This window comes from Anolis carolinensis, unplaced genomic scaffold (genome assembly GCF_035594765.1).
Source record: "Anolis carolinensis isolate JA03-04 unplaced genomic scaffold, rAnoCar3.1.pri scaffold_13, whole genome shotgun sequence".
NCBI lineage: Eukaryota > Metazoa > Chordata > Lepidosauria > Squamata > Dactyloidae > Anolis > Anolis carolinensis.
Window position 1 is genome coordinate 14,470,384 of NW_026943824.1, and position 21,661 is coordinate 14,492,044.

Here is a 21,661-nt window from a genome sequence, read left to right on the forward strand (position 1 = left end):
GTCCCTTCGGGGAGATGGGGCGGGGTATAAGAATAAAATTATTATTATTATTATTATGAACAAAGTATAAGAGAAAACATTTACCATATGCAGTTGAAAGCCAGACCCAAATACCACTTCTCAACATAGTCACCATTCAAATCTAGGCACTTATCATAGCAAGGAATGAGCTTGGCAACTCCTTCCCCACAAAACTCTGCCGCTGGCCTCCTCAACCAGCCGGTCACCCCTTTCCGCAGCTGCGCATCGTCACCAAAACGCTGCGTTGAGGACGCAAGAGGCAGAGTTTGGTGGGGAAGGAGTTGCCAAGCTCATTCCTCGCTATGATAAGTGCCTAGATTGGAATGGAGAATATGTTGAGAAGTGGTATTTGGGTGTGGCTTTCAACTGCATATGCTAAATGTTTTCTCCTATACTTTGTTCATTTTTAATTCCAAAACGTAATCTGCGTTCTGGATAACCCTCGTATATACACACACATACACATATGATAGATATAGAGATGGAAAAGACCCCCAAAGCCATCCAGTTCTACTCCCAGCCATGCAGGAAAAGCACAATCAAAGCGCTCCAACAGATGGCCATCCATTTTGCACTATTGGAACTGCATGTCACTGGAATCTGACCGCCCCGATGGAGAAGGAGAAGGGTCTACAATGCAGTGGGATAGCTCTGGGGTCGCTCTCTCCTCGCCGCTGAACTCACGGGGTTCTCCGTGGGGTCCTCCCTCAGCAGCTCTGGTGCAATCCATCCCTCGGTGCCCGGGACCCCCGACCGGAGGCTGAAGCTCTGGCGGCCCCCTTGGAGCTTCTTGCAGAGGCCAAAGTCGGAGATGACCGCCCGGATCCGGCCGTGGCCGTCGGGGGATGAGACCAGGATGTTGCAGGGCTTCAGGTCGCGGTGGACTGGAGGGAGAACGGGGCGAGAGAAAGGAGGTCACACTCTCTTAGAGTTCCAATGCTGTGCAAGTCACACTCTCTCAGCCTTTGAGGAAGCCTTTGAGGAAGGCAACGGAAGCGAAATCCTGCCCAGAAAACCCCAGGTTTGGAGCTGGGGTACTAAATGACAATGCTTGCTCCTTCTTACCGATGCTAAGGGAATGGAGGTGGGCCAAGCCGGACATGGTTTGGTAAAGCACCGTTTTCAGATTCAGGCCTCGCCGTGGGAAGTCCGGGGTCTCCACATACTAGAAATACAATCAGGAGGAAAAACAAACAAAGCAGGTACAATACACAATATTTCCTTCTTTGGAGTCCTATGCTCAATAGATGTAGGTGCATTCTGTCAAAAGTGTTAAGAGATATGGTTTGTGTGGTGTGAATTTTTCATTTGCAGTGTAACATTCCAGTAAAGCAGTGGTTAAGTGCATAGAGAAAGATTAATTGCTAGAGTGACACTGTGTAGTTGGAGCCTCCAGTGGCCTAGGGGATAAAAGCCTTGTGACTTGAAGGTTGGGTTGCTGACCCGAAGGCTACCAGGTTCGAATCCCACCCGGGGAGAGCACGGATGAGCTCCCTCTATCAGCTCCAGCTCCATGCGGGGACATGAGGGAAGCCTCCCACAAGGATGGTAAAAAGATCAAAAACATCCGGGTATCCCCTGGGCAACGTCCTTGCAGACAGCCAATTCTCTCACTCCAGAAGCAACTCCGGTTGCTCCTGACACAAAAAACCCCCTGTAGTTTCCGCATTGCCGGACATAAGTCACTGTTGTGGAATGTGGGCGTTGACAAGTTTATAGATAATGTTCTTCTGCCGGACATGTAGATGGACTTCCCTGGCTATGCTTTGTATATAGATGTAATTACTGCAATAAAAGTTAAGAACTGCCGGGTTTGGCTGAGTGTGCATTTATGTTCGTGTGACTAAGCAGATTGCTAAATCGCCAACTGAGAGGAATTGAGATGGAGAGGTGAATGAGTCTCAATTTACCTCTCCTGAAGCTCCTGAAGGGGCTGTGGCGCAGGTGGGAGAGCAGCTGTAATGAATCACTGCAATGAATCACTCTGACCAGGAGGTCATGAGTTCAAGGCCCGCCGGAGCCTATGTTTGTTTGTCTTTGTTCTATGTTAAAAGGCATTGAATGTTTGCCTATATGTGTAATGTGATCCACCCTGAGTCCCCTTCGGGGTGAGAAGGGCGAAATATAAATGCTGTAAATAAATAAATAAATAAACTATTTCCTATGTAGCTTTGCCTCTGGATATGCCCCTCCCTTCCTGTGAGCTGGTGCCTTTCTCCAGGAAGTTCCAAGGAGAGAAGAAAGCTCAGAGTAAACAAGTTAGGTCATTGGTATCACTTGTGCCAAGTGGGTGTGGAAGGTGAGGAAGGCCCTCAGCCATTGGTCAATTTTAGATAAGCCAAGATATATATTCTTTGTTAACTACGCACATGTTGTGATGGCCATTTGCATGGTACAGACCCATTAGAGTGGGTGCCTATGGCTGTTTGCCTTATCATTAGTTGTGATAACAATAAAAGGCTTGTTTTATTGGTCTCTTGGAATTCTCTCCTTTACTTCCCCTCCGGGCCAGTCTCCACTGATAAAAAGGACTGTTGCAAAAACCCCTGCAATGGGAGCAACAGCAATCCACGTTTGCTTTGAGCCTTGAATATCCCCGCTTTGGAAGCCCTGGACTCTCACCTCTTGCAAAGTGGCAGAGCAGAGCTCGATGGCGATGTAGCGGAACTGCTGGTCAGCCTCGGTGCAGAAGTAGCGCACGACGTTGGGGTGCTCGTCGGACTCCCGGAGCAGCTGCACCTCACGGTCCACCAGTGAGATGCAGGAAGGCAGCAGGCGCTTCACGGCCACCGGACGGCCCTCAAAGCGGCCCCTGGAGAAGGAAGAAATGAAGGAACGAAGGAGAGAATGAGAAGAAGGAAAGAAGTGACGAGTGGAGTGCCATCACCAGGGTTCCGTCCTGGGCCCGGTTCTGTTCAACATCTTTATTTATGACATAGATGAAGGGTTCGAAGGCACGATCATCAAGTTTGCAGATGGGACCAAATTGGGAGAGCCAATACTCCAGAAGACAGGAGCAGAATCCAAAACCATCTTCACAGATTAGAGAGATGATTGGCCAAAACTAACACAATGAAGTTCAACGGGGACAAATGCAAGATACTCCACTTAGGCAGAAAAAATGAAATGCAAAGATACAGAATGGGGAATGATGCCTGGTTCGATAGTAGTATGTGTGAAAAAGATCTTGGAGTCCTCGTGGACAAGAAGGTGAACATGAGCCAATGATGTGATGCGGCAGCTACAAAAGCCAATGGGATTTTGGCTTGCATAAATAGGAGTTTAGTCTAGATCTAGGGAGCAGGAGCCCCGGTGGCGAAGTGTGCTAAAGCACTGAGCTGCTGAACTTGCAGACCGAAAGGTCGCAGGTTCAAATCCCAGGAGCGGAATGAGCACCCGCTGTTAGCTCCAGCTTCTGCCAACCTAGCAGTTCGAAAACATGCCAATGTGAGTAGATCAATAGGTACCGCTCCGGTGGGAAGGTAATGGTGCTCCATGCAGTCATGCCAGTGGCCACATGACCTTGGAGGTGTCTACGGACAATGCCGGCTCTTCGGCTTAGAAATGGAGATGAGCACCAACCCCCAGAGTCAGACATGACTGGACTTTACGTCAGGGGAAACCTTTACCTTATACTAGATCTAGGGAAGTCATGTTACTCCTGTATTCTGCCTTGGTCAGACCACACCTGGAATCACACTGTGTCCAGTTCTGGGCACCACAAATGAAAGGAGATGTTGACAAGCTGGAAAGCGTCCAGAGGAGGGTGACTCAAATGATCAAGAATCTGGAGAACAAGCCCTATGAGGAGCGGCTTAAAGAGCTGGGCATGTTTAGCCTGCAGAAGAGAAGGCTGAGAAAGAGACATATGTATAAATATGTATGGGGAAGTCATAGGGAGGAGGGAGCAGGCTTGTTTTCTGCTGCCCTGGAGACTAGGACGCAATGGAACAATGGCTTCAAACTACAGGAAAGAAAGGAGATTCCACCTGAAAATTAGGAAGAACTTCCTCATTGGGAAAGAGAGCTGTTCAGCAGTGGAACTCTCTGCTCCAGGGTGTGGTGGAGGCTCGTTCTTTGGAGGCTTTTAAGCAGAGGCTGGATGGGCATCTGTCGGGGGTGCTTTGAATGCGATTTTCCTGCTTCTTGGGAGGAGGTTGGATTGGATGACACATGAGGTCTCTTCCAACTCTGTGATTCTATGATTCTATGTAGAGGAAGAAGGGAAGGTAAAGGAGGAGAAGGAAGGGTTTAGCACCTTGGAGAACTCATTTTGAGTTTTTACCACTCACCTGAAGACAAAGGTGCCCCCAGCCCCTCGGCCCAGCACTTCCTTGGGGCTGAAGGAGATCTTCCCCACCACAATGTCTTCTGGGTTGGCATCTGTTGGGAAGGGAGACAGAGAGGACTGATGAAGGCATATTGGGAAAATACAGTAGAGTCTCGCTTATCCAACGTAAATGGGCCGGCAGAACGTTGGATAAGCAAATATGTTGGATAATAAGGAGAGATTAAGGAAAAGCCTATTAAACATCAAATTAGGTTATGATTTTACAAATTAAGCACCAAAACATCATGTTATACAACAAATTTCACAGAAACAGTAGTTCAATATGCAGTAATGCTTCATAGTAGCTCCTGTATTTACGAATTTAGCACCAAAATATCACGATATATTGAAAACATTGACTACAAAAATGCGTTGGATAATCCAGAACGTTGGATAAGCGAGACTCTACTGTATAATACTTGTATGGAAACTATATATTGAATGTAATCATATTAGAAATAGGAATAGGAAAAATGTAACCACAAGCAGATTGTGTGCATATAGCCCCAAAATGCACTCTGCTCAGCAAATAACAGTCTCCCCATAAGCAGAGACCAAAGTTCACCCTAAGTTCTAGAGACATATGTTAAGTGTCAATAAGAATAGATAAGCTAATGGACAAAAGACAAATTAAGGCTTTTTGAGATGTCAAGATAAGACCTGGTGCCATGTAGGAGTGCTAATGACTCTCTGACAAGCTAAGATAGGGGGGAATTCATAATAATAACAATTTATGCATTTGACCAGTCATATGACCATTTCAAAGTGCAACATAAATAAAAACAAGGCAAAAAGGATGGGAGGACAGGCAGCTGACCATCTGTTTGTCGTCAAAATCTTATTTTCCTGATTCTTCTTTCAGGAAATGTGCTCTTTTCTTGATAGCTTTCAGGATTAAAAGGCTGACTAATTATGGTGGATCTTTCTTGTCCTTGCAAGAGGACTGTCAGAAGATCATTTCTGTTGGGGGACCTAAAATTAGATAGTAATGGCTGTAAATAACTGTGCCGGGTAGGGGGAATTCCTTAATTAATGGATCCTGAGAGCCTACATGGGAATTCCTTAGATAAGGCCTAATGGAGGGTCAGAGGTCTTGGAAGTAGTCTATAGTTTAGGAAAATGCAAAAGTAGCTTTTAGTAAAGTGAAAAGTAAGACTTTTTTGACACTAATTGGTGATGGATAATGCCTATATGACATAAATAGATGAAGGCAAAAATCTGTATATATAAAAGAGTGATGGAATCAGGGCACCGGGCAAAACAACAAAACTACAGGCTCCCCAACCTCGAAATTTGACAACACAACCCATCATCCACGCCTCTAGGTTGATACAACAAAAAGAAAAGAAAAATAAAGTCCTAATTAGAGGGAGAGCAATAATTGTTTTTATCCAATTGCTGCCAGTTGAGAGGGCTAATCTCTACCCTCTTGGTCTCCTAGCAACCAACTCAGCCAAGGGACAGCCAGGGTTCAGTTAGGGGACAGGCAAATTTAGGCCTCACTTAGGCCTCTTCCACGGATTATCTAATTTGCACTGGATTATATGGCAGTGTAGACTCAGGGCCCTTCCACACAGCTATATAACCCATTCATCTATATATATAAGGGTAATGAAATTTCGGCCTAGGACAAAACAACAAAACTACACATCCCAGAAATACTAAACTCAGCAGCACAACCCCTCATCCATGCCTCTACATTCATACAACAATAAGAAAAGAAAAATAAAGTCCAAATTAGAGGGAGAGGAATAATTGTTTTTTATCCAATTGCTGCCAATTAGAAGGCTAAGCTCCGCCCACTTGGTCTCCTCGCAACCCACTCAGCCCATGGGACAGGCAGAGTTAGGCCTCACTTAGGCCTCTTCCACACTGCCTATAAAATACAGATTATCAGATTTTAACTGGATTACCGTATATGGCAGTGTAGACTCAAGGCCCTTCCACACAGCTATATAACCCATTTATAATCTTATATTATCTGCTTTGAACTGGATTATCTTGAGTCCACACTGCCATATAATCCACTTCAGTGTGCATTTTATACAGCTGTGTAGAAGGGGCCTCATATAATCCAGTTCTAAGCAGATAATATTATAAATATAATATGTAATAATTACTGTGATATAATAATACAGAACAATATAATCTCTAAAATCAGGACAGTAAATAAAGAACAACACTCTGAAAGCATAAGCCACAGCAACGCGTGGCCGGGCAAAGCTAGTAGTATATAAGAACCTGGAGACAGGAGGGTCTATATTCTCTCTGGCCACTGAGAATAAACGTCTTTTTTCCTACAGCCACCGGAACTCTCTTTGTCTCATTTCCTCAAACCTTTGTCTGCCATTTCAGGACAACAGTAGGGCCACATCCTCTGCAGAAACTGTGAGCAGAGTCCTCACCCAAACCCACCTGAGCAGGTGTTTCCAAGGAGAGGACTCTGAAGGGACGTCTGGTTGGGCTGTTCTAATGAAGAAGCGGAAGAGGAAGAGCCCAGGCTTTGATCTGTCAGTTGTGAGGAACTCCTTGGCGTTTCTCCTTGTCTTGGGCTGGGATCATTCATGATCAGAGAGTCCCTGGAACGGGGTCCAAGAGGGGACCCTGTGTTCGCTTGCTGCTGGAGACGCTGGAGACGCTCTTCCAGATGCTGCTCCAGGTACAACTGCTGCTTGCGGTTCTGTTGCTGCAAATGTTGGAGGAGAGATGTTGCCATCACTCCCCAGGTCCACAAAACCTTGAACTCTCTCCCTCAAGGGGCCTCCAAGGGTCCTCACTCACCCAGAGCATGAAGAAGAAGAGCCCCGCGCCCCAAAACACGGCCACCAGGCCTGCTGCCACCGGCTCCCAGTTGCCAGGCTCTGGGTGAATTTTGACCGTCTCCGTCTCCATGGTGAGAGGCCCACGGTATGGGACGCCTGCGTTGGGGGGCTTCTCCAGAAGCTGAAACAGGCACAAGGGAGCATTTATGGAGGAGCACCACTGAAGGACACCTTTACCTACTTCTTCTTGTGTCCCAAGGGGAAGGGGCTTGATGGGAGAGGATTTGGGGTACATATATTGGAGTCTCCTTCTCTGGAGGCTTTCAAACAAAGGTTGGATGGCTATATGGCAGGAGGGCTTTGATTGTGTCTCCCTGCCTGGAAGAAGGAGGTTGGGATTGTCAGAGCGGTTTCTTAGACACACACGCAGCAGAAGTCGCTGACGAGGAAGCTCTGGATAAATAACGACGCTGTAGTCTTCAGTTCATAGAATCATAGAATCATAGAATAGTAGAATTGGAAGAGACCACATCGCATTCAAAGCACCCCCGACAGATGGCCATCCAGCCTCTGCTTAAAAGCCTCCAAAGAAGGAGCCTCCACCACGGCCCACGTTATCTAACAAAAGTTTACTTACTAACGGAAATCTCACAAGATGATACACAGCTCTCACGCAGGCACACACGGGAAGGGACAGAGAGAAGAAGATAGGAAGTAGAGGGCTATTTATCTCAGCCTCTGCTGTCTGATGCAATCCAAGCTTAACCCTTTACACACTGGTATAGTAAGCAGTATATGATGCAATCACAGTGTATGATGCAATCCCCAGCACACATTGCATACATGACTCAATTACATTTAAACAACTCTATATACAATCATTCCCACTTCAACAGGGACTGGATGGCCCTTGGGGTCTCTTCCAACTGTATGATCCTAAGTAAAGGTTTTCCTCTGAAATAATAATAATAATAATAATAATAATAATAATAATGTAACAACATCAAGCATGAACATGTGAAAACTGTGGTCGGCAAAGAATACACACAAAGGGTCAGAAAAATTCTCAAAAGCAAGCTCAATGGAGGCAACACCATCAAGGCCATAAACACCTGGGCCATACCTGTCATAAGATATACTGCTGGCATTATAAATTGGACACAGGCGGAACTGGACAATTTGGACAGAAAAACAAGAAAACTCATGACCATTCATCATTCACTGCACCCTCGCAGGGACGTTGACCAGCTATATCTGCCTAGAAGATCAGGGGGCAGAGGACTCTTACAAGTCAAACAAGCAGTCAAAGAAGAAGAACATGCCCTGGCAGAAGATGTAAAGCAAAGTGAAGAACCTGCTTTGATTGAAGTCAAAAATCAGAAACTCCTCAAAGCACAGCAGACAAAAAACCAGTACAAGAAAACCGCACTACAAACTAGAGCTGACAGCTGGCACAAGGAAGCATTGCATGGAAAGTTCCTTGACAAAATTGAAGGAAAAGCTTATAAGGAGAAGACCTGGCTCTGGCTCACGAATGGGACCCTGAAGAAGGAGACAGAAGGCCTGATCCTTGCAGCCCAGGAGCAAGACATCAGGACAAAGGCAATCAAGGCCAAGATTGCTGTGTCATTATAAAATAATAATAATAATAAAGTAAAAGGTGAAGGTTTTGCCTGACATTAAGTCCAGTCATGTCCAACTCTGAAGGTTGGTTCTCATCTCCATTTCTAAGCTGAAGAGCCGGCGTTGTCCATAGACCCCTCCTAGGTCATGTGGCTGGCATCATTGCATGGAGCGCTGTTACCTTCCTGCAGGAGAGGTACCTATTGATCTACTCACATTTGCATGTTTTCGAACTGCTACTTTGGCAAACCGCCAAGCTTTCGATCAACGAATACAGCAGCTCAGCAGTTTAACCCACTGTGGGCTCATAATATATTATTATATTATTAGCATAGCACAATGTTAGTATGGTATTATATATTCCTATATTATATTATGTGAGCCCCCGGTGGCACAGTGTGTTAAAGCGCTGAGCTGCTGAACTTGCGGACCGAAAGGTCACGGGTTTGAACCCAGGGAGCGGAGTGAGCACCCGCTGTTAACCCCAGCTTCTGCCAACCCAGCAGTTAAAAAACATCCAAATGTGAGTAGATCAATAGGTACCGCTCTGGTGAGAAGGTAACATCACTCCATGCAGTCATGCTGGCCACATGACCTTGGAGGTGTCTACGGACAACGCCGGCTCTTTGGCTTAGAAATGGAGATGAGCACCAACCCCCAGAATCAGACATGACTGGACTTTACATTACATTACCTTACCTATATTGTACTATATCACTGTACTGCAATATTTTTAGTAATATTACATATAATATTATGTATTTATTTATTTATTTCATAAATAAATAATATTTATTTATTATAAATAATAATATTTATTTATTTATTATAAATAATAATTATGTTTATTATAAATTATATTTAAATTTATTATAAATAATATTTATATTGGGGGCTCCCAATATATGATCTTACCAAACACTTAATTCTCCTTTTCATTTGTGACTATTACTGGATTTTTATGTATTATTTATGTGCATTTGATTGTATCTGTTTGGATGTTTTGCTTTGTAGACTTAGCACCAAACAACGATTACATTGACAAAGTATTGAGTCAATTCGTGCAGTTTCCAGGAATGAAAGGGGAACCCCATTGAGGCCATGAGCCCCATTCCCATTATTAGACATTCCTATTGGGGATGCTTTCCAAGGATGCTGAAAAGTCTTGGGATTGGCAATAATAGGCATGAAAACTGAGAAGCCATGCATAAATGCCTTTATGGGCAAGGGAGATGGCTGTGGGATGAGCCACACTGGGCTGGATTGGGCTACTAAACCACCCCACAAACTGGTTCTGGCATAGGATTCACACACTTCGTCAAAAAGGGAGCTGCGAGGCATGACGGTCTCCGGGTTCCTCCGCAGGGGCTCCGGAAAGGCCCTCAGCATCGTAGTATGGACCACCGGTGGGAGCTCGTGGTGCCCTGCAAAACAAAAAGAAGAAAGGGCAAGGAGGAAGGAGGAACTCTAGGCCTTCATGAGGTCTTGTAAATAAACTAATTACTGCCAGGATCAGCTGACAGATATGCAGCCTTATTTGTTCGTGCTACTAAACAGATGCTGAGTTGCCGGACCGAGGGGAGAATTGAGACAGGTGTCTGTAAGTGTCTCAATTTATCTACCTCACATCCATCATCCACATTCCAACAGATGCTGTGAGTTTTTCGGCCTGTATGACCATGTTCCAATAGCATTCTCTCCTGAACTTTCACCTGCATCTGTTGCTGACATCTTTAAAGGTTCTGCTGGCAATGTAACAAGTGGAGTGTAATGCAATACTGTCCAGAGAAAGAACCCTCGTTTGCTAAACCAAGAGTGAATGTTGCAATTAGCAAGTAATGGGTAGCCACGAATCTGTAAAGTCAATCAGTGAGGGTATCTACACTGATTTTTTTTTTCGTGTCAGGAGCAACCGGAGTTGCTTCTGGAGTGAGAGAATTGGCCGTCTGCAAGGACGTTGCCCAGGGGACGCCCGGATGTTTTGATGTTTTTGCCATCCTTGTGGGAGGCTTCTCTCATGTCCCCGCATGGAGCTGGAGCTGATAGAGGGAGCTTATCCACACTCTCCCAAGGTGGGATTCGAACCTGGCAGCTTTCAGGTCAGCAACCCAACCTTCAAGTCACTTAGTCCACTACACCATCTGGGGGCTCCATTTATAATCTACACTGATTATAAATGGGTTATATAGCTGTGTGGAAGGGCCTTGAGTCTACACTGCCATATAATCCAGTTCAAATCAGATAATCTGTGGAAGAAGCCTAAGTGAGGGCTAACTCTGCCTGTCTCCTGGGCTGAGTTGGTTGCTAGGAGACCAAGTAGGCAGAGATTAGTCCTGTAACTGGCAGCAAAACCATTATTCCTTTCCCTCTAATTAGGACTTTATTTTTCTTTTCTTTTTGTTGTATCAACCTAGAGGCGTGGATGATGGGTTGTGTTGTCAAATTTCGAGGTTGGGGGGCCTGTAGTTTTGTTGTTTTGTTGGTCGCCGTGAATAGAAGAAAATTGAGCAATTGGCATTGGGCGGCAGTGTCCCAGTCAGCCACTGGAGGGCAGTAGAGTGAAATTTCTATATTAATTCAATGGAGGAAAATTGGGCAATTTACAACATATTAATGGCAGAAATTCAGTGCCTAAATATGTATAATAGAAAAAAATCATACCAACTAAACTCTAACATATAGCTATAAATAAATTAGACATATGAATACACAGCATGTAAACACTAAGACAAAGCATTAAAACATCCTAATATAAATATTAAAATCGCAATATTATAATCTCTGTGCATGGTAATAGAGCAGGGGTCCCCGAACTTTTTAAACAGGGGGCCAGTTCACAATCCTTCGGACCATTGGAGGGCCGGACTATAGTTGGCCACCGAACAACAACAACAACAACAACAACAACAACAACAACAAATAACAGCAATAATAATAAAAAGAGAGTTGGAAGAGACCCTTTGGGCCATTGAGTCCAATCCCCTTCTGCCTTTGTGCACTGAAAGCACAAGCAAAGCACCCCTGACAGATGGTCACCCAGACTCAATGTTAATAATAATAATAATGATAATAAAGAGGGTTGGAAGAGACCCCTTGGGCCATTTTGTCCAACCCCCTTCTGCCTCTGCGGACCAAAAGCACAAGCAAAGCACCCCTGACAGATGGCCACCCAGCCTTAATGTTAATAATAATAATAATAATAATAATAATAATAATAATAATAATAATAATAATGGCTCACGAATGGGACCCTGAAGAAGGAGACAGAAGGCCTGATCCTTGCAGCCCAGGAGCAAGCCATCAGAACAAAGGCAATTCAGGCCAAGATCGAAAAATCAGCAAGTGACCCAAATGCAGACTGTGCAAGGAAGCTGAGGAAACCATGGATCATATCCTCAGCTGCTGTAAGAAAATTGCACAGACAGACTACAAACAGAGGCACAACTCTGTGGCCCAAATGATCCATTGGAATTTATGCCTCAAGTACCACCTGCCAGCAGCAAAGAACTGGTGGGATCACAAACCAGCAAAGGTCGTGGAAAATGAACATGCAAAGATACTGTGGGACTTCTGAATCCAGACTGACAAAGTTCTGGAACACAACACACCAGACATCACAGTTGTGGAAAAGAAAAAGGTTTGGATCATTGATGTCGCTATCCCAGGTGACAGTCGCATTGACGAAAAACAACAGGAAAAACTCAGCCGCTATCAGGACCTCAAGATTGAACTTCAAAGACTCTGGAAGAAACCAGTACAGGTGGTCCCGGTGGTGATGGGCACACTGGGTGCCATACCAAAAGATCTCAGCCGGCATTTGGAAACAATAGACATTGACAAAATCACGATCTGCCAACTGCAAAAGGCCACCTTACTGGGATCTGCACGCATCATCCAAAAATACATCACACAGTCCTAGACACTTGGGAAGTGTTCGACTTGTTCGACTTTTGTGAAACTAAATCCAGCATATCTATCTTGTTTGCTGTGTCGTACAACGTCATTGTGTCAATAATAGTAATAATAATAATGGTTGTAAGAGAAGAAGAGAACCCTTGGGTCATTTAGTCCAACCCCCTTCAGCCCTTGTGCCGTGGGGGCCACATAAATGGCTTTGGTGGGCCGCATCCGGCCCCCGGGCCTTAGTTTGGGGACCCCTGTAATAGAGAGTGGGATGGGGAGGCTTACCGATGAGGAGCCACTGGCTGTGTTGGGCGGCGATGACGCTGCCCTTTGGGTACTTGACGCCGGTGCTGGGGGTGATCTCACGCTCGCCGGACTCCCGCAATGTCACGTCACTGGTGGTGGGACCCTCCGACCTGGCCAGAGTGACCCCCTGGGGCTGCAAGGAAAGCACTTCAGCACTTCATCCCTTGTCCCATCCCTAAGTGACCAATACCTTTGCCAAGGAGAGAGGGAGCTCACCACCAGCGCCACTCCTTCATGGACCAGAGACTTCAAGGCGTAGAAGCCCAGCGGGGATTTGCCCACATAAAGCGTTGGCCTGGAGAAAGACCACAACGGAGGGGGAAAGCCCAGTTAGTTTCCAATAAACAGCGAGACATTCAGGGGAAACATCACGACACAACTGGTGTCCCTTCTGGATGGCCATCCGTCTGGAGGGTTTGTGTCTTGTATAGAAGAGTATAGTTGAACTAGTTGGCTTTTGGCTGTCCCTTCCATGTACAGTAGAGTCTCACTTATCCAACGTTCTGGATTATCCAACGCATTTTTGTAGTCAGTGTTTTCAATATATCATGATATTTTGGTGCTAAATTCATAAATACAGTAATTACTACATAGCATTACTGCATACTGAACTACTTTTTCTGTCAAATTTGTTGTACAACATGATGTTTTGGTGCTTAATTTGTAAAATCATAACCTAATTTGATGTTTAATAGGCTTTTCCTTAATCCCTCCTTATTATCCAACATATCCGCTTCTCCAACCTTCTGCCGGCCCGTTTATGTTGGATAAGTGAGACTCTACTGTAGATAGATAGATTTGCATATTGATTAGTCCAATAATAAATAAGAAAATCTTATCTACTCTAGGAGCCTATGATTCAGAGGTTGGAGGGCCATCTGTTGGGAGGGCTTGGATGGCGCCTTACAATTGCTCTATTGTTGTGAACTTTAACTTCCTAGCAGTTTTTACAGCATAAATAGTTTTTAAACTGTTACTAATGTTTATGGTATTTTAACTTGCACTATTGTTATTGTTGTTTATCATGTATGCTCATAATTTTGTATTTTTAGTTGTTGTAAGCCACCACGAGTCCCTTCGGGGAGAAGGGGCGAGGCATAAAGAAAATTTTATCCATCCATCCATCCATCTATCCATCTATCCATCCATTCACCCATCCATTGATCCATCGATCCATCTATCCACCTATCTATCCATCCATCCATCCATCCATCCATTCATTCATCCATCCATTGATCCATCCATCCATCCATCCATCCATCCATCCCTCTATCCATCTATCCACCCATCCATCCATCTATCCATCCATCGATCCATCCATCGATCCATCGATCCATCCATCTATCCATCCATCCATCTATCCATCCATCGATCCATCGATCCATCCATCTATCCATCCATCTATCCATCCATCTATCCATCCATCCATCTATCCATCCATCTATCCATCCATCTATCCATCCATCCATCCATCCATCCATCGATCTATCCATCCATCCATCCATCCATCCATCCATCCATCCATCCATCCATTTGTTGTGGTAATCTCTGAGCGGTTAGACTCAATGTAACCCTCTCTGGGGGAGATTCCACCAAAATGCAGCAGAGTAGCAAAAGCAAAGCTTTCAAATGCAACAGTTACTTACACGGGGTGAGCAAAGAGAAGCCTTTGTCTATTTAGGATTGCAATGGACTGCAGAGTCTCAATAAAAGTTCAAAAAGTGTTTATTCAGGTAAAAAGAACTCCCTTGTAGATAGAAAGGCTTGGGAGCTGTCTAGTCTACTCTGGACTGGTTTCTAAGGAAAAATAAGAAAGGAAAAATAACAAACATCTAAATAGTTACATCTTGCCAGGAGAGATGGCAGGATGCTTCTTGTTAGCTAGAAGAACAAAGGGAGAAGAAAGAACCAAAATGGTTCCGACCACATGGTCCAGTTTATTGGGGCCATAAAAGATATTCTGACCAATGGGAAGTTAGTGTCCCTAAAGATTCACATTTCTACTAACTTCAAAGTAAGGGATGTGACGTACACAGGATAGAGTAAAACACTCTAAAGCCTGTCTAGGCCTGCTTTGGAAACAGGGAAAGGATTCCCTCAATCTAACTCTATCATCTATCTAATTACATTTAGACTTGAGTAGTCCAGGATGATTCCCAACACCATTGACCCATCCATCCATCCATCCATCCATCCATCCATCCCTCCATTCATCCATCCATCCATCCATCCATCCCTCTATCCATCCATCCATCCTTTGATCCATCGATCCATCTATCTATACATCCATCCATCCATCCATCCATCCATCCATCTATCCATCCATCAATCTAACCATCCATCAATTTATCCATCTAATCCATCAATCCATCCATCTATCCATCCATCTAATCCATCCATCCATCCATCCATCCATCGATCCATCCATCCAACCATCTATCCATCCATCAATCTAACCATCCATCAATTTATCCATCTAATCCATCAATCCATCCATCTATCCATCCATCTAATCCATCGATCGATCGATCCATCCATCCATCTATCCATCGATCCATCTAATCCATTGATCCATCCATCCAACCATCTATCCATCCATCAATCTAACCATCCATCAATTTATCCATCTAATCCATCGATCCATCCATCTAGCCATCCATCTAGCCATCTATCCATCCATCTATCCATCCATCCATCGATCCATCCATCCATCCATCATCCATTGATCCATCCATCATCCATCTATCCATCTATCCATCCATCCACCCACCCACCCATCCATCCATCCATCCATCCATCCATCCATCCACCCACCCATCCATCCATCCATCCATCCATCTATCCATCCATCCATCGATCCATCCATCTATCCATCCATTGATCCATCCTTTGATCCATCGATCCATCGATCCATCCATCGATCAATCCATCCGACATGTACCTACATCAGCTGGGCCTTGGCGTTGGGCTCCTTGGCGGGGCGGTAGTCCCAGTGGAGGAGGCGGAGGTGCTGGGAGCGCAGGAGGAGGAAGCGCAGGCTCTCGGGGGCCATGTTGAAAAGCGGGGCCCTGCGCAGGGTCTCCTGGTGCCAGGCAAAGACCCCCACCACAGGGGACCCCAAGTCCCGCATCCAGAGCACCTCACCCTTGGCCCGGGACACCGTCACCAGCAGACCCTCCCCGCTGGAGGCCAGGTGAGCAATGGCTGCAGAGAGAGGAAAAGAGGGAGAGTGGAGGGTCAGTCCTGGCCTTTGCGAGGATGAGACCTGAGCAGTGAGACCCTGGGTATTAGCAGCATAGTTTTACCTGTCTCAGGTGTGACAGGTGTGTAATTGTTGGTATGTGAATACCTTAAAACAATGCTACGTTGCTTCCAAACCTTGGAAAAAGGGAGATTTTACCAGTCCTAGCAGATATGGAAAGATTTACAGTAAACTCTATTAACAATAGCACTCATGGGGTTTGTTAAATGCTGGATAAATGTTATTGCTGGTTACTTAATCAAGTCTGACTAATATTATGCTCCATAGTATACCATAAGCTCTGTCTCAACTTAATTACAGTAGAGCCTCACTTATCCAATACTCACTTAACCAATGTTCTGGATTATCCAACGCATTTTTGTAGTCAATATTTTCGATGCATTGTGATATTTTGGTGCTAAATTTGTAAATACAGTAATTACTACATAGCATTAATGTGTAATAAATTACTTTTTCTGTCAAATTTGTTGTATAACATGATGTTTTGTTGCTTCATTTGTAAAATCATAACCTATTTTGATGTTTAATAGACTTTTTCTTAATCTCTCCTTATTCGCTTATTCAACGTTCTGCCGGCCCGTTTATGTTGGATAAGTGAGACTCTACTGCCTACTGTATTAATATTGAAATACAGTTTTTAGCAACAAATGAAGAGGCTGCTGTGAGTTTTACGGGCTGTCTGACTATGTTCCAGAAGCATTCTCTCCTGACGTTTCGCCCACATCTATGGCAGGCATCCTCAGAGGTTGTGAGGTCTGTTGGAAAGTGGGGTTTATATATCTGGGGAAGGTCCAGGGTGGGAGAAAGAACTCTTGTCTGTTAGAGGCAAGCGTGAATGTTGCAATTAATCACCTTCGAAGCCTTGCAGCTTCAAATCCTGGTTGATTCCTGCCTGGGGGAATCCCAACAGAGGATTAATTGCAACATTCACACTTGCTTCCAACAGACAACAGACAAAACCCCACTTGCCTACTTTCCAACAGACCTCACAACCCCTGAGGATGCCTGCTATAGATGTGGGCGAAACGTCAGGAGAGAATGCTTCTGGAACATGGCCACACAGCCTGGAAAACTCGCAGCAACCCAGTGACTCCGGCAATGAGAGAAGGAGACCCCATCCTGCCCCACCGCATCCCCCGCTTTGCTTACCATCCTCCTCGCCCTGGTCCTGGATTGGTGCCGCAGCCGAATAGTCCAGGAAAGTGGCATTCCAGTGCAGTTCACGGGACTTGGTGTCGTACATGGTGATGACGTACTCTGGGGCAGAAGAGAAGGGGGTCTGGGAGGTCAGGGGCACTTTATTTGGCAGTGCAAGAGGTTGCTGTTTGGAGCCCAAGCAGAGGTTGGATGGCCATCTGTTGGGAGGTCTTGGATGGTGTCTTCCTACTTGGTCAGAAGTGCTGGACTGAATGACCCTTGAGGTATCTTCCTACTATAGGGTTCTATGATTCTATCATTGGAAGGTTTTTAAACAAAGGCTGGATGGCTATCAGTCGGGAGGGCTTTGATAGTGTTTTTTGGCAGAATAGGGATGGACTGGATATCCTTTGGGGTCCCGATGGCGAAGTGTGTTAAAGCCCTGAGCTGCTGAACTTGCAGACCGAAAGGTCGCAGGTTCAAATCCCAGGAGTGGAGTGAGCGCCTGCTGTTAGCCCCAGCTTCTGCCAACCTAGCATGACAATGTGAGTAGATTAATAGGTACTGCTCTGGCGGGAAGGTAACAGCGCTCCATGCAGTCATGCCGGCCACATGACCTTGGAGGTGTCTACGGACAACACCGGCTCTTTGGCTTAGAAATGGAGATGAGCACCAACCCCCAGAGTCGGATATGACTGGACTTAACGTCAGGGAAAAACCTTTACCTTACCTACTCTAGGATTCTATTATTCAATTTTTTCCCGTGTCAGGAGCGACTTGAGAAACTGCAACTTCCCAAGTGTATAGGACTGTGTGATGTATTTTCGGATGATGCGTGCAGATCCCAGTAGGGTGGCCTTTTGCAGTTGGCAGATCATTGTTATTATTATTATTATTATTACTATATTTTATTATGACACAGCAAACAAGATAGATACGCTGGATTTCATATCACAAAATCACAAGTCGGACACTTCCCAAGTGTCTAGGACTGTGTGATGTATTATTATTTATATATTATTATATTATATTATAATATTATATTATAATATTATTATATATAATTATATTATATATAATAATTATATTATTATATTATAATATAATGATATTATATATTATTATTTATGTATTATTATTATTATTATTATTGCTTCTGGGGTTCCTTCTAATTCTAGGATTCTATGATTCTATAAAATAGGCTCGATGGCCATCTGTCGAGAGGGGTTGAATGGTGTTTTTATGGCAGATTAAGGATGGACTTGACGACCTTTGGGACCCCTTCCATCTTTAGGGTTCTATGACACTATTCCCCACCAAAAGGGAGATGGTGAGCATGTAGCAATGGGTGCCAAAACCTCTACTCTACACAGCCCCCCAAAAGGAGAAAGAAGCAATGAGGTCTCACGGGAGCGGCCGATGTAGAGGAGTGGGGCTCCGGGGCACAGGCCTTCCCCCCAGGCCGCTGTCGACAGCGTGGTCTGTCTCTGCCCTGAGGCGGGATCCACTACGAACCAGGCGTCTTCCTTCTTCCCTGGAAAAAGAGCGGAGTTCTCAGTGGGACTCACAACTCGGAGCAGGCTAGCTCAATGAAAATACCCTCACTGATTGACTTTACAACTTCATAGCTACTCAGTAACATTCAAACTTGCCAATTGCAACATCCACACTAGTGGTTCCCAACCTTTTTTTGACCAGGGACCACTCTCCAACATTAGTACCAAAAGGGTTATGATTCGTTTTGGTTATTTGAGGTGCTGATTCGGAAAATTGCATTGGATAGACTGGTTCAAGATTGGGAAAGGAGTGCGGCAGGGCTGCATACTTTCACCCTCCCTATTCAACTTGTACGCAAAACACATAATGCGACGTGCGGGGCTTGAGGAATCCAAGGCCGGAGTTAAAATTGCTGGAAAAAACATCAACAACCTTAAGTATGCAGATGATACCCCTATTACAACAAGATTCGATCTTTCTATTTAGAGCTTCTGCTGGAGAACCATCCTCATCTAGAGAATAAGGAGAAACTGCACATCCTTCTACAGGGCTCAGATAAAAACTATTTTAAAACTGACCCTTTTTACGCAAAAAGCGCTGGCCATCTGCGATAAGATGGAAGCGGAGAGCTGTGATATTAATGCCAATAACAAAATCCAAATTTGAAATTTACTATGGACAAGCCGCTAGCTTTACTTACCTTTGCCCCCGCTCAAACCTTACCTTAAGGGAATAATTAATTTTAATCTTTTTATTCTGTATTTGCACAAATACCTAGGAGTAGGTTGGCAGGCTAGTAGGCCGGGATGCTTTGTATCTATACATGGTTTTACATGGTTTTACTGTATGTATGGGTAAGTGTGTACGTTTTGTATGTTTCACATGTTTTGATATGGTCAAAATTGACTAATCAATAAAGAGTTGTTGTTGTTGATTCTTGAGTGGGATATTTAAGGTGTTGGAAATATCAACCTCCCAAGTCTTTCACTATTTATTTGGTAATGAATATATTTGCTAACCTGTATTCTATGTGTATGTTGATTTGCCAGTTTAACTATACCTCTGGTGTGGGAGGGATTATAGACATGTGATTGTACTGAGCATGTTCAGACTCAAGACTCCATTTTATGGCCAGTCTATTCTACACCGCAATGGAGGTGGATGCATGTTGCTGTTTGGACTTCAGTAGAAAAGTATGACTTATGGACTTCAGTGAGTACAACTATACCTAAAAACTATGGACTATTGTCTCTATTTTGGAATCATGGGATCTTAGAGCAAGAAGGGCCATCTAATCAATAATCAATAAAGAGTTGTTGTTGTTGTTGTTGATACCACTCTGATGGCCAAAAGTGAGGAGGAGCTGAGGAGCCTTATCACCAAGGTGGAAGAAGAAAGTGCAGTTAAACATCAAGAAAACCAAGATCATGGCAACCAGACAGATTGACAACTGGCAAATAGAGGGAGAAAACGTGGAGGCAGTGACAGACTTTATATTTCTAGGCGCGAAGATCACTGCAGCCAGGAAATCAGAAGACGTTTCCTTCTTGGGAGGAGAGCCATGGCCAACCTTGACAAAAGAGTGAAGAGCAGAGACATCACACTGGCCACGAAGGTCCCCATAGTGAAAGCAATGGTCTTCCCCATAGTCACCTATGGCTGCGAGAGCTGGACCATAAGGAAGGCTGAGCGAAGGAAGAGAGATGTTTTTGAAGGAAAATCCTGAGCGTGCCTTGGACCTTGGCGAGAAGATCCAACCAGTCCATCCTCCAGGAAATAATGCCCAACGGCTGCTCACTGGAGGGAAGGATATGAAGTATTTTGGCCACATCATGAGGAGACAGGAAAGCTTGGAAAAGATCACGATGCTGGGGAAAATGGAAGGAAAAAGGAAGAGAGGCCGACCAAGGGCAAGATGGATGGACGGTATCCTTGAAGGGACTGGCTCGACCTTGAAAGAACTGGGGGCGGTGACGGCCGACAGGGAGCTCTGGCCTGGACTGGTCCATGAGGTCACCAAGAGTCGGAAATGACTATGCGACTGAGAGAGACACCACATCAGCTCTAGTTTCTTATGTAAGCCATCCCGAATCCCTTCAGGGAGAGGGAGGCAGGGCACAAGAATAAAATTATTATTGTTATTGTTATTATTATTATTCTGATACAGAACATATGCCATCCAGTAGTCGCCATTTGCTCGCCCACAGAAAACCATATTCAATAATCTAGAGCTGATGTGGTCTAAGGTAAAGGTAAAGGTTTCCCCTGACGTTAAGTCCAGTCATGTCTGACTCTGGGGGTTGGTGCTCATCTCCATTTCTAAGCCGAAGAGCCAGCGTTGTCCATAGACACCTCCAAGTTCATGTGGCCACTGGCATTAATGCATGGAGCAACGTTACCTTCCCGCCAGAGCGGTACCTATTGATCTACTCACATTGGCATGTTTTCGAACTGCTAGGTTGGCAGGAGCTGGAGCTAACAGCGGGCGCTCGAGCCGCTCCCAGGATTTGAACCTGGGACCTTTCAGTCTCCAGCTCAGCTCCTGTTCTATCCAATACAATTTTCTGAATCAGTACCCCAAATAAGCCCAGGAACAGGCCTAAAAACGAAGACGCCAAGAATTTTTTTTTGGTTGGGCTGTGTTATTATCCATGGATTTTGTTAACGGTCAAATAAAAAAAAGAAGGGGAGGGGGCTGAGGTTGAAAAAAATACAAAAAGCGGAGCGTGAGACCCAAGAAACTGTCCCTAACAGCTATAACAACAACAGCAGCAGCAGCAGCAGCAGCAACAGCAACAACAACTTTGGGGGATTAAACTG

At 44.8% G+C, this 21,661-nt stretch overlaps 1 protein-coding gene across 1 annotated transcript in view; it reads right to left on the reverse strand.

Moving 5' to 3' along the window:
- The window catches only part of ern2 (endoplasmic reticulum to nucleus signaling 2), a 41,642-nt gene that overhangs the window by 8,894 nt on the left and 11,087 nt on the right, over positions 1–21,661 (reverse strand). Inside the window, exons 6-17 of the mRNA XM_003229643.4 lie at positions 18,753–18,878; positions 17,357–17,464; positions 15,891–16,149; positions 13,162–13,240; positions 12,925–13,078; positions 10,051–10,160; positions 7,133–7,294; positions 6,767–7,037; positions 4,314–4,404; positions 2,644–2,833; positions 1,087–1,186; positions 706–905 (exon numbers count right to left, since the gene is read on the reverse strand). Of these exons, the coding sequence (XP_003229691.3) occupies positions 706–905; positions 1,087–1,186; positions 2,644–2,833; positions 4,314–4,404; positions 6,767–7,037; positions 7,133–7,294; positions 10,051–10,160; positions 12,925–13,078; positions 13,162–13,240; positions 15,891–16,149; positions 17,357–17,464; positions 18,753–18,878 (1,850 nt within the window). The remainder of the gene's footprint in view (positions 1–705; positions 906–1,086; positions 1,187–2,643; positions 2,834–4,313; positions 4,405–6,766; positions 7,038–7,132; positions 7,295–10,050; positions 10,161–12,924; positions 13,079–13,161; positions 13,241–15,890; positions 16,150–17,356; positions 17,465–18,752; positions 18,879–21,661) is intronic.